Raw genomic sequence first — 14,496 nt, 5'->3', positions numbered from 1 at the left:
TCCTCAATATTCCAGAGTTCGGACTCAAGAACCGAAGGTTTTCCTGCATAGGACCAGGCCTATAATATTCTGTGGTGCAAATAAAGAACACTGTCCTACATTCATGCAATTTGCAGTTTGGTGAAAGGCCGGGCGGGCGGTTACACTTGCACAATTCCAAACTTCTGTAGCTAAAACAACACAATCGTGTAACAAACAAGCGGTTGTGAAATGTCGGATTATTTTTGGCATTTTGACATCAGCAAAGCAAATTACAATCACAGTAAACTAAAAAGATCAGTTTCCATAAACCGGACACAATTTACTGCGAATCAAATTCTCCATTAATTGGCCGCCTGGATGTGGGGGTCCTTGGCACCTCATCACATCTGCGCTAAATTTTTCTTTTTTTATTGGCTCTTGACCCCCATTTAAAAAAAAAAAAAAAAAAAAGTCGGTGTTGCTTAGAAGGAGATGTGGGGTCTCAAGGACCTGACACATTTACTGCAGTTTATCCCAGAAGACCATCATAAAGATCAGAAATCTGTGTGGATTTTATTTTCTGATCCATGTGCAGTATAACAGATGAGAGGTGAGCTCTTCTCAATACATTGGGCAATTTTACTAAATAAAGTTCACTTGTCATCCTGTTAGCATGTCGCGGAGCAGCAGAACCTGAGCAGATTGATATCAAGTTTTGTGGGAAAGGATTCAGTATAACTGGTTCTTTGCTCATTGAAAACACTGCTCATTCTGAGCTTAGAAGTCCAGTGGGCGGTCTTACTAAGACTGACAGTCTAGGTCCGCCCACTGGACTCCTAAGCCCAGCATGAAGTTCAAATTAATAAAATAAATGTTCTACTGAATCGTTTCCTACAAGTTACATATAATCTGCTTAGCATGTCCTCCGCTATAACATGCAGCCACCAGAATGGACATTTTCAGGGTTCGCTTTAATCTGTGGCCATTGGACTTTATCGTCCGTTTCTCACTTATGGTGTACTTTAGGATGAATGTGTGCTAGACCTCCTCCTCTCACCTTCACTCTTCTTCTCCTCTTTCTTCATCTTCTTCAGACGTTTGAGGAGCCCCCGCAGATCGGTGATACCGTACTGGAAAGCGATCTTCTCATACTCGGAGGGAGGCGCTTTACGGAGGATCTCCCAAACATCGATGTCGGGTTCGGTCTCCTGCTTTGCCTCATTACTGTCAGAAGAGATGGTGTCAGTATACGGATATGGACGCCTCCAGCCTGGACCGCAGGATGGTGGATGAAAACCTCGTGCTGGCTAATGACCGCTGCACATGTCTGAGGGGGCAGATATAGCGGGTTCCTATAACAGTAGGGCAGATATAGCGGGTTCCTATAACAGTAGGGCAGATAGAGGGGGCTCCTATAACAGTAGGGCAGATATAGCGGGCTCCTATAACAGTAGGGCAGATATAGCGGGCTCCTATAACAGTAGGGCAGATATAGCGGGTTCCTATAACAGTAGGGCAGATATAGCGGGTTCCTATAACAGTAGGGCAGATAGAGGGGGCTCCTATAACAGTAGGGCAGATATAGCGGGCTCCTATAACAGTAGGGCAGATATAGCGGGCTCCTATAACAGTAGGGCAGATAGAGGGGGCTCCTATAACAGTAGAGCAGATATAGCGGGTTCCTATAACAGTAGGGCAGATAGAGGGGGTTCCTATAACAGTAGGGCAGATAGAGGGGGCTCCTATAACAGTAGGGCAGATAGAGCGGGTTCCTATAACAGTAGGGCAGATATAGCGGGCTCCTATAACAGTAGGGCAGATATAGCTGGCTCCTATAACAGTAGGGCAGATAGAGCGGGTTCCTATAACAGTAGGGCAGATAGAGGGGGCTCCTATAACAGTAGGGCAGATATAGCGGGTTCCTATAACAGTAGGGCAGATAGAGGGGGCTCCTATAACAGTAGGGCAGATATAGCGGGTTCCTATAACAGTAGGGCAGATATAGCGGGTTCCTATAACAGTAGGGCAGATATAGCGGGTTCCTATAACAGTAGGGCAGATAGAGGGGGCTCCTATAACAGTAGGGCAGATATAGCGGGTTCCTATAACAGTAGGGCAGATATAGCAGGTTCCTATAACAGTAGGGCAGATATAGCGGGTTCCTATAACAGTAGGGCAGATATAGCGGGCTCCTATAACAGTAGGGCAGATAGAGCGGGTTCCTATAACAGTAGGGCAGATATAGCGGGCTCCTATAACAGTAGGGCAGATAGAGCGGGTTCCTATAACAGTAGAGCAGATATAGCGGGCTCCTATAACAGTAGAGCAGATATAGCGGGCTCCTATAACAGTAGGGCAGATATAGCGGGCTCCTATAACAGTAGGGCAGATAGAGCGGGTTCCTATAACAGTAGGGCAGATAGAGCGGGTTCCTATAACAGTAGGGCAGATATAGCGGGCTCCTATAACAGTAGAGCAGATATAGCGGGTTCCTATAACAGTAGAGCAGATATAGCGGGCTCCTATAACAGTAGGGCAGATATAGCGGGCTCCTGTAACAGTAGGGCAGATAGAGGGGGGTCCTATAACAGTAGGGCAGATATAGCTGGCTCCTATAACAGTATGGCAGATATAGCGGGTTCCTATAACAGTAGAGCAGATATAGCGGGCTCCTATAACAGTAGGGCAGATATAGCGGGCTCCTATAACAGTAGGGCAGATATAGCGGGCTCCTATAACAGTAGAGCAGATATAGCGGGTTCCTATAACAGTAGAGCAGATATAGCGGGTTCCTATAACAGTAGGGCAGATATAGCGGGTTCCTATAACAGTAGAGCAGATATAGCGGGCTCCTATAACAGTAGGGCAGATATAGCGGGCTCCTGTAACAGTAGGGCAGATAGAGGGGGGTCCTATAACAGTAGGGCAGATATAGCGGGCTCCTATAACAGTAGGGCAGATATAGCGGGCTCCTATAACAGTAGGGCAGATAGAGGGGGCTCCTATAACAGTAGGGCAGATATAGCGGGTTCCTATAACAGTACGGCAGATATAGCAGGTTCCTATAACAGTAGGGCAGATATAGCGGGCTCCTATAACAGTAGGGCAGATATAGCGGGCTCCTATAACAGTAGGGCAGATATAGCGGGTTCCTATAACAGTAGGGCAGATATAGCGGGCTCCTATAACAGTAGGGCAGATATAGCGGGCTCCTATAACAGTAGGGCAGATATAGCGGGTTCCTATAACAGTAGGGCAGATATAGCGGGTTCCTATAACAGTAGGGCAGATATAGCGGGCTCCTATAACAGTAGAGCAGATATAGCGGGCTCCTATAACAGTAGAGCAGATATAGCGGGCTCCTATAACAGTAGGGCAGATATAGCGGGCTCCTATAACAGTAGGGCAGATATAGCGGGCTCCTATAACAGTAGGGCAGATATAGCGGGCTCCTATAACAGTAGGGCAGATATAGCGGGTTCCTATAACAGTAGGGCAGATAGAGCGGGCTCCTATAACAGTAGGGCAGATATAGCGGGCTCCTATAACAGTAGGGCAGATATAGCGGGTTCCTATAAAAGTAGGGCAGATATAGCGGGCTCCTATAACAGTAGGGCAGATATAGCGGGCTCCTATAACAGTAGAGCAGATATAGCGGGCTCCTATAACAGTAGAGCAGATATAGCGGGCTCCTATAACAGTAGGGCAGATATAGCGGGCTCCTATAACAGTAGGGCAGATATAGCGGGCTCCTATAACAGTAGAGCAGATATAGCGGGCTCCTATAACAGTAGAGCAGATATAGCGGGTTCCTATAACAGTAGAGCAGATATAGCGGGTTCCTATAACAGTAGAGCAGATATAGCGGGCTCCTATAACAGTAGGGCAGATATAGCGGGTTCCTATAACAGTAGAGCAGATATAGCGGGTTCCTATAACAGTAGAGCAGATATAGCGGGCTCCTATAACAGTAGGGCAGATATAGCGGGCTCCTATAACAGTAGAGCAGATATAGCGGGTTCCTATAACAGTAGAGCAGATATAGCGGGTTCCTATAACAGTAGGGCTGATATAGCGGGCTCCTATAACAGTAGAGCAGATATAGCGGGTTCCTATAACAGTAGAGCAGATATAGCGGGTTCCTATAACAGTAGAGCAGATATAGCGGGCTCCTATAACAGTAGGGCAGATATAGCGGGTTCCTATAACAGTAGGGCAGATATAGCGGGTTCCTATAACAGTAGGGCAGATAGAGCAGGTTCCTATAACAGTAGGGCAGATAGAGGGGGCTCCTATAACAGTAGGGCAGATATAGCGGGCTCCTATAACAGTAGTGCAGATATAGCGGGTTCCTATAACAGTAGGGCAGATATAGCGGGTTCCTATAACAGTAGGGCAGATAGAGGGGGCTCCTATAACAGTAGGGCAGATATAGCGGGCTCCTATAACAGTAGGGCAGATATAGCGGGCTCCTATAACAGTAGGGCAGATATAGCGGGTTCCTATAACAGTAGGGCAGATAGAGGAGGCTCCTATAACAGTAGGGCAGATATAGCGGGTTCCTATAACAGTAGGGCAGATATAGCGGGTTCCTATAACAGTAGGGCAGATATAGCAGGTTCCTATAACAGTAGGGCAGATATAGCGGGTTCCTATAACAGTAGGGCAGATAGAGGAGGCTCCTATAACAGTAGGGCAGATATAGCTGGCTCCTATAACAGTAGGGCAGATAGAGCAGGTTCCTATAACAGTAGGGCAGATAGAGGGGGCTCCTATAACAGTAGGGCAGATATAGCGGGCTCCTATAACAGTAGTGCAGATATAGCGGGTTCCTATAACAGTAGGGCAGATATAGCGGGTTCCTATAACAGTAGGGCAGATAGAGGGGGCTCCTATAACAGTAGGGCAGATATAGCGGGCTCCTATAACAGTAGGGCAGATATAGCGGGCTCCTATAACAGTAGGGCAGATATAGCGGGTTCCTATAACAGTAGGGCAGATAGAGGAGGCTCCTATAACAGTAGGGCAGATATAGCGGGTTCCTATAACAGTAGGGCAGATATAGCGGGTTCCTATAACAGTAGGGCAGATATAGCAGGTTCCTATAACAGTAGGGCAGATATAGCGGGTTCCTATAACAGTAGGGCAGATATAGCGGGCTCCTATAACAGTAGGGCAGATATAGCGGGTTCCTATAACAGTAGGGCAGATAGAGGAGGCTCCTATAACAGTAGGGCAGATATAGCGGGCTCCTATAACAGTAGGGCAGATATAGCTGGCTCCTATAACAGTATGGCAGATAGAGCGGGTTCCTATAACAGTAGGGCAGATATAGCGGGCTCCTATAACAGTAGAGCAGATATAGCGGGTTCCTATAACAGTAGAGCAGATATAGCGGGTTCCTATAACAGTAGGGCAGATATAGCGGGCTCCTATAACAGTAGGGCAGATATAGCGGGCTCCTATAACAGTAGAGCAGATATAGCGGGTTCCTATAACAGTAGGGCAGATATAGCGGGCTCCTATAACAGTAGGGCAGATATAGCGGGTTCCTATAAAAGTAGGGCAGATATAGCGGGCTCCTATAACAGTAGGGCAGATATAGCGGGCTCCTATAACAGTAGAGCAGATATAGCGGGCTCCTATAACAGTAGAGCAGATATAGCGGGCTCCTATAACAGTAGAGCAGATATAGCGGGCTCCTATAACAGTAGGGCAGATATAGCGGGTTCCTATAACAGTAGGGCAGATAGAGGAGGCTCCTATAACAGTAGGGCAGATATAGCTGGCTCCTATAACAGTAGGGCAGATAGAGCAGGTTCCTATAACAGTAGGGCAGATAGAGGGGGCTCCTATAACAGTAGGGCAGATATAGCGGGTTCCTATAACAGTAGGGCAGATAGAGGGGGCTCCTATAACAGTAGGGCAGATATAGCGGGCTCCTATAACAGTAGGGCAGATAGAGCGGGTTCCTATAACAGTAGGGCAGATATAGCGGGCTCCTATAACAGTAGGGCAGATATAGCGGGCTCCTATAACAGTAGGGCAGATATAGCGGGCTCCTATAACAGTAGGGCAGATAGAGGGGGCTCCTATAACAGTAGGGCAGATATAGCGGGTTCCTATAACAGTAGAGCAGATATAGCGGGCTCCTATAACAGTAGGGCAGATATAGCGGGCTCCTATAACAGTAGAGCAGATATAGCGGGCTCCTATAACAGTAGGGCAGATATAGCGGGTTCCTATAACAGTAGAGCAGATATAGCGGGCTCCTATAACAGTAGGGCAGATATAGCGGGCTCCTATAACAGTAGGGCAGATATAGCGGGCTCCTATAACAGTAGAGCAGATATAGCGGGTTCCTATAACAGTAGAGCAGATATAGCGGGCTCCTATAACAGTAGGGCAGATATAGCGGGCTCCTATAACAGTAGGGCAGATATAGCGGGCTCCTATAACAGTAGGGCAGATATAGCGGGTTCCTATAACAGTAGGGCAGATATAGCGGGTTCCTATAACAGTAGAGCAGATATAGCGGGCTCCTATAACAGTAGGGCAGATATAGCGGGCTCCTATAACAGTAGGGCAGATATAGCGGGCTCCTATAACAGTAGGGCAGATATAGCGGGCTCCTATAACAGTAGGGCAGATATAGCGGGCTCCTATAACAGTAGGGCAGATATAGCGGGCTCCTATAACAGTAGGGCAGATAGAGCAGGTTCCTATAACAGTAGGGCAGATAGAGGGGGCTCCTATAACAGTAGGGCAGATATAGCGGGTTCCTATAACAGTAGAGCAGATATAGCGGGTTCCTATAACAGTAGAGCAGATATAGCGGGTTCCTATAACAGTAGAGCAGATATAGCGGGCTCCTATAACAGTAGGGCAGATATAGCGGGCTCCTATAACAGTAGGGCAGATAGAGCAGGTTCCTATAACAGTAGGGCAGATAGAGGGGGCTCCTATAACAGTAGGGCAGATATAGCGGGCTCCTATAACAGTAGGGCAGATAGAGGAGGCTCCTATAACAGTAGGGCAGATATAGCTGGCTCCTATAACAGTAGAGCAGATATAGCGGGTTCCTATAACAGTAGGGCAGACAGAGGGGGCTCCTATAACAGTAGGGCAGATATAGCGGGCTCCTATAACAGTAGGGCAGATATAGCGGGCTCCTATAACAGTAGGGCAGATATAGCGGGCTCCTATAACAGTAGGGCAGATATAGCTGGCTCCTATAACAGTAGGGCAGATGGAGTGGGCTCCTATAACAGTAGGGCAGATATAGCGGGCTCCTATAACAGTAGGGCAGATAGAGCGGGTTCCTATAACAGTAGGGCAGATATAGCGGGTTCCTATAACAGTAGAGCAGATATAGCGGGCTCCTATAACAGTAGGGCAGATATAGCGGGCTCCTATAACAGTAGGGCAGATATAGCGGGTTCCTATAACAGTAGGGCAGATATAGCGGGCTCCTATAACAGTAGGGCAGATATAGCGGGCTCCTATAACAGTAGGGCAGATATAGCGGGCTCCTATAACAGTAGGGCAGATAGAGGAGGCTCCTATAACAGTGGGGCAGATATAGCGGGTTCCTATAACAGTACGGCAGATATAGCGGGTTCCTATAACAGTAGGGCAGATATAGCGGGCTCCTATAACAGTAGGGCAGATATAGCGGGTTCCTATAACAGTAGGGCAGATAGAGGAGGCTCCTATAACAGTAGGGCAGATATAGCGGGCTCCTATAACAGTAGAGCAGATATAGCGGGTTCCTATAACAGTAGGGCAGATAGAGGAGGCTCCTATAACAGTAGGGCAGATATAGCGGGTTCCTATAACAGTAGGGCAGATATAGCGGGCTCCTATAACAGTAGGGCAGATAGAGCAGGTTCCTATAACAGTAGGGCAGATAGAGGGGGCTCCTATAACAGTAGGGCAGATATAGCGGGTTCCTATAACAGTAGGGCAGATAGAGGGGGCTCCTATAACAGTAGGGCAGATATAGCGGGCTCCTATAACAGTAGGGCAGATAGAGCGGGTTCCTATAACAGTAGGGCAGATATAGCGGGCTCCTATAACAGTAGAGCAGATATAGCGGGTTCCTATAACAGTAGAGCAGATATAGCGGGCTCCTATAACAGTAGGGCAGATATAGCGGGCTCCTATAACAGTAGGGCAGATAGAGGGGGCTCCTATAACAGTAGGGCAGATATAGCGGGCTCCTATAACAGTAGGGCAGATATAGCGGGTTCCTATAACAGTAGGGCAGATATAGCGGGCTCCTATAACAGTAGGGCAGATATAGCGGGCTCCTATAACAGTAGAGCAGATATAGCGGGTTCCTATAACAGTAGAGCAGATATAGCGGGCTCCTATAACAGTAGAGCAGATATAGCGGGCTCCTATAACAGTAGAGCAGATATAGCGGGTTCCTATAACAGTAGAGCAGATATAGCGGGTTCCTATAACAGTAGAGCAGATATAGCGGGCTCCTATAACAGTAGGGCAGATATAGCGGGCTCCTATAACAGTAGGGCAGATATAGCGGGCTCCTATAACAGTAGGGCAGATATAGCGGGCTCCTATAACAGTAGGGCAGATAGAGCAGGTTCCTATAACAGTAGGGCAGATAGAGGGGGCTCCTATAACAGTAGGGCAGATATAGCGGGTTCCTATAACAGTAGAGCAGATATAGCGGGTTCCTATAACAGTAGAGCAGATATAGCGGGTTCCTATAACAGTAGAGCAGATATAGCGGGCTCCTATAACAGTAGGGCAGATATAGCGGGCTCCTATAACAGTAGGGCAGATAGAGCAGGTTCCTATAACAGTAGGGCAGATAGAGGGGGCTCCTATAACAGTAGGGCAGATATAGCGGGTTCCTATAACAGTAGGGCAGACAGAGGGGGCTCCTATAACAGTAGGGCAGATATAGCGGGCTCCTATAACAGTAGGGCAGATATAGCGGGCTCCTATAACAGTAGGGCAGATATAGCGGGCTCCTATAACAGTAGGGCAGATATAGCTGGCTCCTATAACAGTAGGGCAGATGGAGCGGGCTCCTATAACAGTAGGGCAGATATAGCGGGCTCCTATAACAGTAGGGCAGATAGAGCGGGTTCCTATAACAGTAGGGCAGATATAGCGGGTTCCTATAACAGTAGAGCAGATATAGCGGGCTCCTATAACAGTAGGGCAGATATAGCGGGCTCCTATAACAGTAGGGCAGATATAGCGGGTTCCTATAACAGTAGGGCAGATATAGCGGGCTCCTATAACAGTAGGGCAGATATAGCGGGCTCCTATAACAGTAGGGCAGATAGAGGAGGCTCCTATAACAGTAGGGCAGATATAGCGGGTTCCTATAACAGTACGGCAGATATAGCGGGTTCCTATAACAGTAGGGCAGATATAGCAGGTTCCTATAACAGTAGGGCAGATATAGCGGGTTCCTATAACAGTAGGGCAGATAGAGCGGGCTCCTATAACAGTAGTGCAGATATAGTGGGCTCCTATAACAGTACGGCAGATATAGCGGGTTCCTATAACAGTAGGGCAGATATAGCAGGTTCCTATAACAGTAGGGCAGATAGAGGAGGCTCCTATAACAGTAGGGCAGATAGAGGAGGCTCCTATAACAGTAGGGCAGATATAGCGGGCTCCTATAATAGTACGGCAGATATAGCGGGTTCCTATAACAGTAGGGCAGATATAGCGGGTTCCTACAACAGTAGGGCAGATATAGCGGGCTCCTATAACAGTAGGGCAGATATAGCGGGCTCCTATAACAGTAGGGCAGATATAGCGGGCTCCTATAACAGTAGGGCAGATAGAGCGGGCTCCTATAACAGTAGGGCAGATAGAGCGGGCTCCTATAACAGTAGGGCAGATAGAGCGGGTTCCTATAACAGTAGGGAAGATATAGCGGGCTCCTATAACAGTAGGGCAGATATAGCGGGCTCCTATAATAGTAGGGCAGATAGAGCGGGCTCCTATAACAGTAGGGCAGATAGAGCGGGCTCCTATAACAGTAGGGCAGATAGAGCGGGTTCCTATAACAGTAGGGAAGATATAGCGGGCTCCTATAACAGTAGGGCAGATATAGCGGGCTCCTATAACAGTAGGGCAGATATAGCGGGCTCCTATAACAGTAGGGCAGATAGAGCGGGCTCCTATAACAGTAGGGCAGATATAGCGGGCTCCTATAACAGTAGGGCAGATAGAGCGGGTTCCTATAACAGTAGGGCAGATATAGCGGGCTCCTATAACAGTAGGGCAGATATAGCGGGTTCCTATAACAGTAGGGCAGATATAGCGGGCTCCTATAACAGTAGGGCAGATATAGCGGGCTCCTATAACAGTAGGGCAGATAGAGCGGGCTCCTATAACAGTAGGGCAGATATAGCGGGCTCCTATAACAGTAGGGCAGATAGAGCGGGTTCCTATAACAGTAGGGCAGATATAGCGGGCTCCTATAACAGTAGGGCAGATAGAGCGGGCTCCTATAACAGTAGGGCAGATATAGCGGGCTCCTATAACAGTAGGGCAGATAGAGCGGGTTCCTATAACAGTAGGGCAGATATAGCGGGTTCCTATAACAGTAGGGCAGATAGAGCGGGCTCCTATAACAGTAGGGCAGATATAGCGGGCTCCTATAACAGTAGGGCAGATAGAGCGGGCTCCTATAACAGTAGGGCAGATATAGCGGGCTCCTATAACAGTAGGGCAGATAGAGGAGGCTCCTATAACAGTAGAGCAGATATAGCGGGTTCCTATAACAGTAGGGCAGATATAGCGGGCTCCTATAACAGTAGGGCAGATAGAGCGGGCTCCTGCGCCTTGATTATTATAATAGTGTGGCCCTCTGGGAAATGTGATGCTCACTGCATTATGTAGTCAAAAGTTTGAGAACTTTTATACCTGGCCAATTTATTGTGGAGTCTAAAACTACTTTAATAAGTTCTCCAGGAGTAGAAAACATGGCTGCCTTCTTTTAAAACTAGCGCCACCCTGTCTACAGGTTGCGTCTGGTATTGCAGCTCAGGACTATTGAAGTAAATGGTGCAGAGTTGCAATACCAGTCACAACCTGCAGACAGGGGTGATGCTGTTTTTTGGATAAAGGCAGCCATGTTTATCCAATCCCACGCAACCCCTTTAACTCTCTCTCATCAGGACTGTATTGATCATATTTCTAGACGTTCTTTTTTATGATTGGTCACTGTGGATTGTACAGTTAAGAGAGTTGGATTAAGACTGATCACTAGTAATGACAATAATTAATTGTTGAAATTACATTACATATTCAGGTGATTTAAAGGGAATTTGACAACATTTTTATAGATTTTTTTTTTTATTTTCCATATCACCATCTATTTATAATATTAGAGTCACACTTCCTGTAATGTACACGTGACTTTTCAGCAGACTGATTATCAAAACAGACAGGACTACAACACCTGATAACACCTCTATATACAGCTCACCTCCTCCTTCTATGCAATGACTGATAACTCTATATACCCACCATTCACAATAGGTGATGTCACAGCTCACCTCCTCCTCCTGTACAATGACTGATAACACTTCTATATACAGCGGATAACACAGGATCCACCATTCACAATAGGTGATGTCACAGCTCACCTCCTCCTCCTGTATAATGACTGATAACACCTCTATATACAGTAGATAGCACAATAGACTACAGTAGACATTCACAATAGGCGATGTCACAGCTCACCTCCTCCTCCTCCTGTACAATGACTGATATCACCTTTATATACAGTAGATAACACAAGATCCACCATTCACAATAGGTGATGTCACAGCTCACCTCCTTCTCCTGTACAATGACTGATATCACCTCTATATACAGTAGATAACACAAGATCCACCATTCACTATGGTAACAGCTCACCTCCTCCTCCTTAGTGCAAAAGCATTTAAGAAAATGCATTTAACATAAAAGACCGATTAAAACAATAATACTTTCTTCGGGTATGTGCACAGGTCAGGATTTCTTGCAGAAATTTTCCCGACAAAATCCGGACATTTCTGCCAGAAATCGGCATGCGTTTTACCGCGATTTTGACGCGTTTTTGGTGCGGTTTTTCCCAAATGCATAGAATTTGTGGGAAAAACTCAGAAAATCCGCAAAAATAATGAACATGCTAATTTTTTTACCGCGATGCGTTTTTTTCGCGGGAAAAACGCATTCATGTGCACAAAACATGCAGAATGCATTCTAAATGATAGAATGCATAATGTATGCGTTTTAATGAGTTTTTATAGCGTTTTTAGCGCGAAAAAACGCAAAAAAACCTCTACAATGAGTTTTGGAGATTACTTTGTTGAGAGAATTAACCTCACAACCCCCTGTCCTTCAGATGTTCTCTCCCTCTCTCGTATTGTGGGACAGAGCAGCCATTTCCTCATCTGGGGGGCACTTGGCCTGGTGCTGGGTGCAGAGGGCACCACCCGCGAGGGGCTTAGATATGGGAGTGGAGCAGCAGCCAGTTGTCTCGGATGAAGTTAAGTCAAGGGTCTCGCTACGAGCCTCCGGTTACTCCAAAGATCCTTTTTTACAATGAAACAGAGCTGCCCTTTGCTAGTAATCAGGAGACCACAAATAGACACACGTTGGGGCAGGTCGTGCTTTGGCCGCTGTTCAGATCAGTTATGAGCTGGTGCTTCGGTGAATATGACCATGTAAATCGCAATCTGGACATGTGTTTACAGGGGATCATAACCCACCAGCACGTCACGTCGTTAAGGACAGTAAATCCTTTTCTAAAGAGAGGACTGAACACCGGTCAACAGGATCCTCCGGGATGCAACAATGTGGCACTAGATATGGGTGAAGATTTAGGAGGAAGCTCACCAAGTGTTCAGGACCCTTCCTGGAGTTTGCTCGGATTTGCATTCTTTTCCAGGACAAGGAGCAGGCAAGACCCTCAGACTATTTATACCCCCTCTTGTTTGGGGTTTAAACTACCATTAATATTCACTGGCACTATTACATTCACTTTTGGACCTACTACGGAGCGTGACCAGAAAGAGCACAACTGTCTCGAGCGGACCCATGCATGCATGCATCATGTGAACAGCTGTCAATGGGCATCATGTAATACTTTAATTACCCAGTGGGGGCGCTGCAGGAGAATTGAGCGCCTGCTGAAGCCTACAGCCGATTGCCACAACACCCAGACAACTTTTTGAGGACCATTTTAGCAAAATATAAAGATCCAATGTAAGGAACTTGGTAGGAAAGAGAAGGAGATCCAGCTCAACGAAATAGTGAAAAATCCATAGTTTATTTCACTTAAAATATAGTGAAAGGACAAAACATCAGCATACAGAAAAATTAAAACCAAGGTCAACGCGTTTCCAGTGACTAAGCACCCTTAATCATGATTAAGGGTGCTTAGTCACCGGAAACGCGTTTTAATTTTTCTGTATGCTGATCTCCTTCTCTTTCCTGTTCGTCCACACCCAGACACAGCGGTTCCGTGCTCCGAGCTCCTGAGAATGTCGGTATGGTGAGCTGGATTTTGTTTTTCCAAGGAACCTGGTAGACAATAACATCATGGCTGATAAACCACAGACCACATCTTGACCTTATGGGAAGACGTTGGTATGGTTTGGGTCTTACCGATTTACGGAACGCAGGAAACTGCTGGACTTGCAAAGAGGCATTCAGAAAAGCATGCATCGGAGACAGCGCCCGCATCACCGGGGCAAGAGAGAGCGAGACACGTCAGTGCAAGGCAACCACCAGAAATCACCATCACTCATAAGACAGACGTAATTTCTTATCATGCCGTACAAAGAAAAAGTCTATGACATGCGGAGAAAGAATGTGACAACCGGGAAAAAAGTGCAAAATCAAGAAGGCGTGCAAATCCTGGAGCAAAGCAGGTCAGAACAAGCAGGTGAAGGTTTGGACGTGGCTGTGACAGCAATCATGGAGAACAAGGGTTTCATCATCGACAAAACTGGTGCAAAATTATTCTACTTCCATAGAAGGTTTCAGAAAAAAGCGTGGCTCCTACTTCTTCTACCACAGTTATTTTAGGAAGATCTGAAGGACCTCAGTCAACTAGTTCGCTAATGATCACCCCCAAGAAGCCGATATTGTCTATTGAAGCCCGTCTATGGCTCCGTACATCACTCATAATGGAAATGTTGGCGTTTTCTGGGACGTTAATGTTCATGGCCTTTCCGTAGAGTAGGTCATTAGTATCTGACCGGTTGGGTTCCTGGATCCTGGCAGATCAGCTACATGACGAGGCCAGGTTACTTACAGGCACAAACGTGAGTGTCAGACCTGAGCGTCTCCGATCTTGGGTGAGATCGACGTGTTGTGATCAGACATCGCTCATGGTCCCACTCCTCCTAAATCGTTTTGTCTTTTCTACATCATTTGGACAGTAATTTTTGTCGCTTTTTCTGTAGGAGGTGGAGGTCACTGACGTAACACAAATTCTCCACGGATTGCTGTTACTGCAGCGTATTTGGGCAATGTCAGAATTTA

General features: G+C 46.8%; 1 protein-coding gene across 1 annotated transcript in view; it reads right to left on the bottom strand.

Annotated features, from left to right (window-relative positions):
• The window catches only part of MYBPC3 (myosin binding protein C3), an 80,365-nt gene that overhangs the window by 41,096 nt on the left and 24,773 nt on the right, over positions 1 to 14,496 (bottom strand). The window contains exon 11 of the mRNA XM_069739982.1: positions 1,019 to 1,185. Coding sequence (XP_069596083.1) covers positions 1,019 to 1,185 — 167 coding nt within the window. The remainder of the gene's footprint in view (positions 1 to 1,018; positions 1,186 to 14,496) is intronic.

The sequence above is a fragment of the Ranitomeya imitator genome, chromosome 9 (assembly GCF_032444005.1).
Source record: "Ranitomeya imitator isolate aRanImi1 chromosome 9, aRanImi1.pri, whole genome shotgun sequence".
Taxonomy (NCBI): domain Eukaryota; kingdom Metazoa; phylum Chordata; class Amphibia; order Anura; family Dendrobatidae; genus Ranitomeya; species Ranitomeya imitator.
This window is presented reverse-complemented; position numbering and strand designations above follow the sequence as displayed.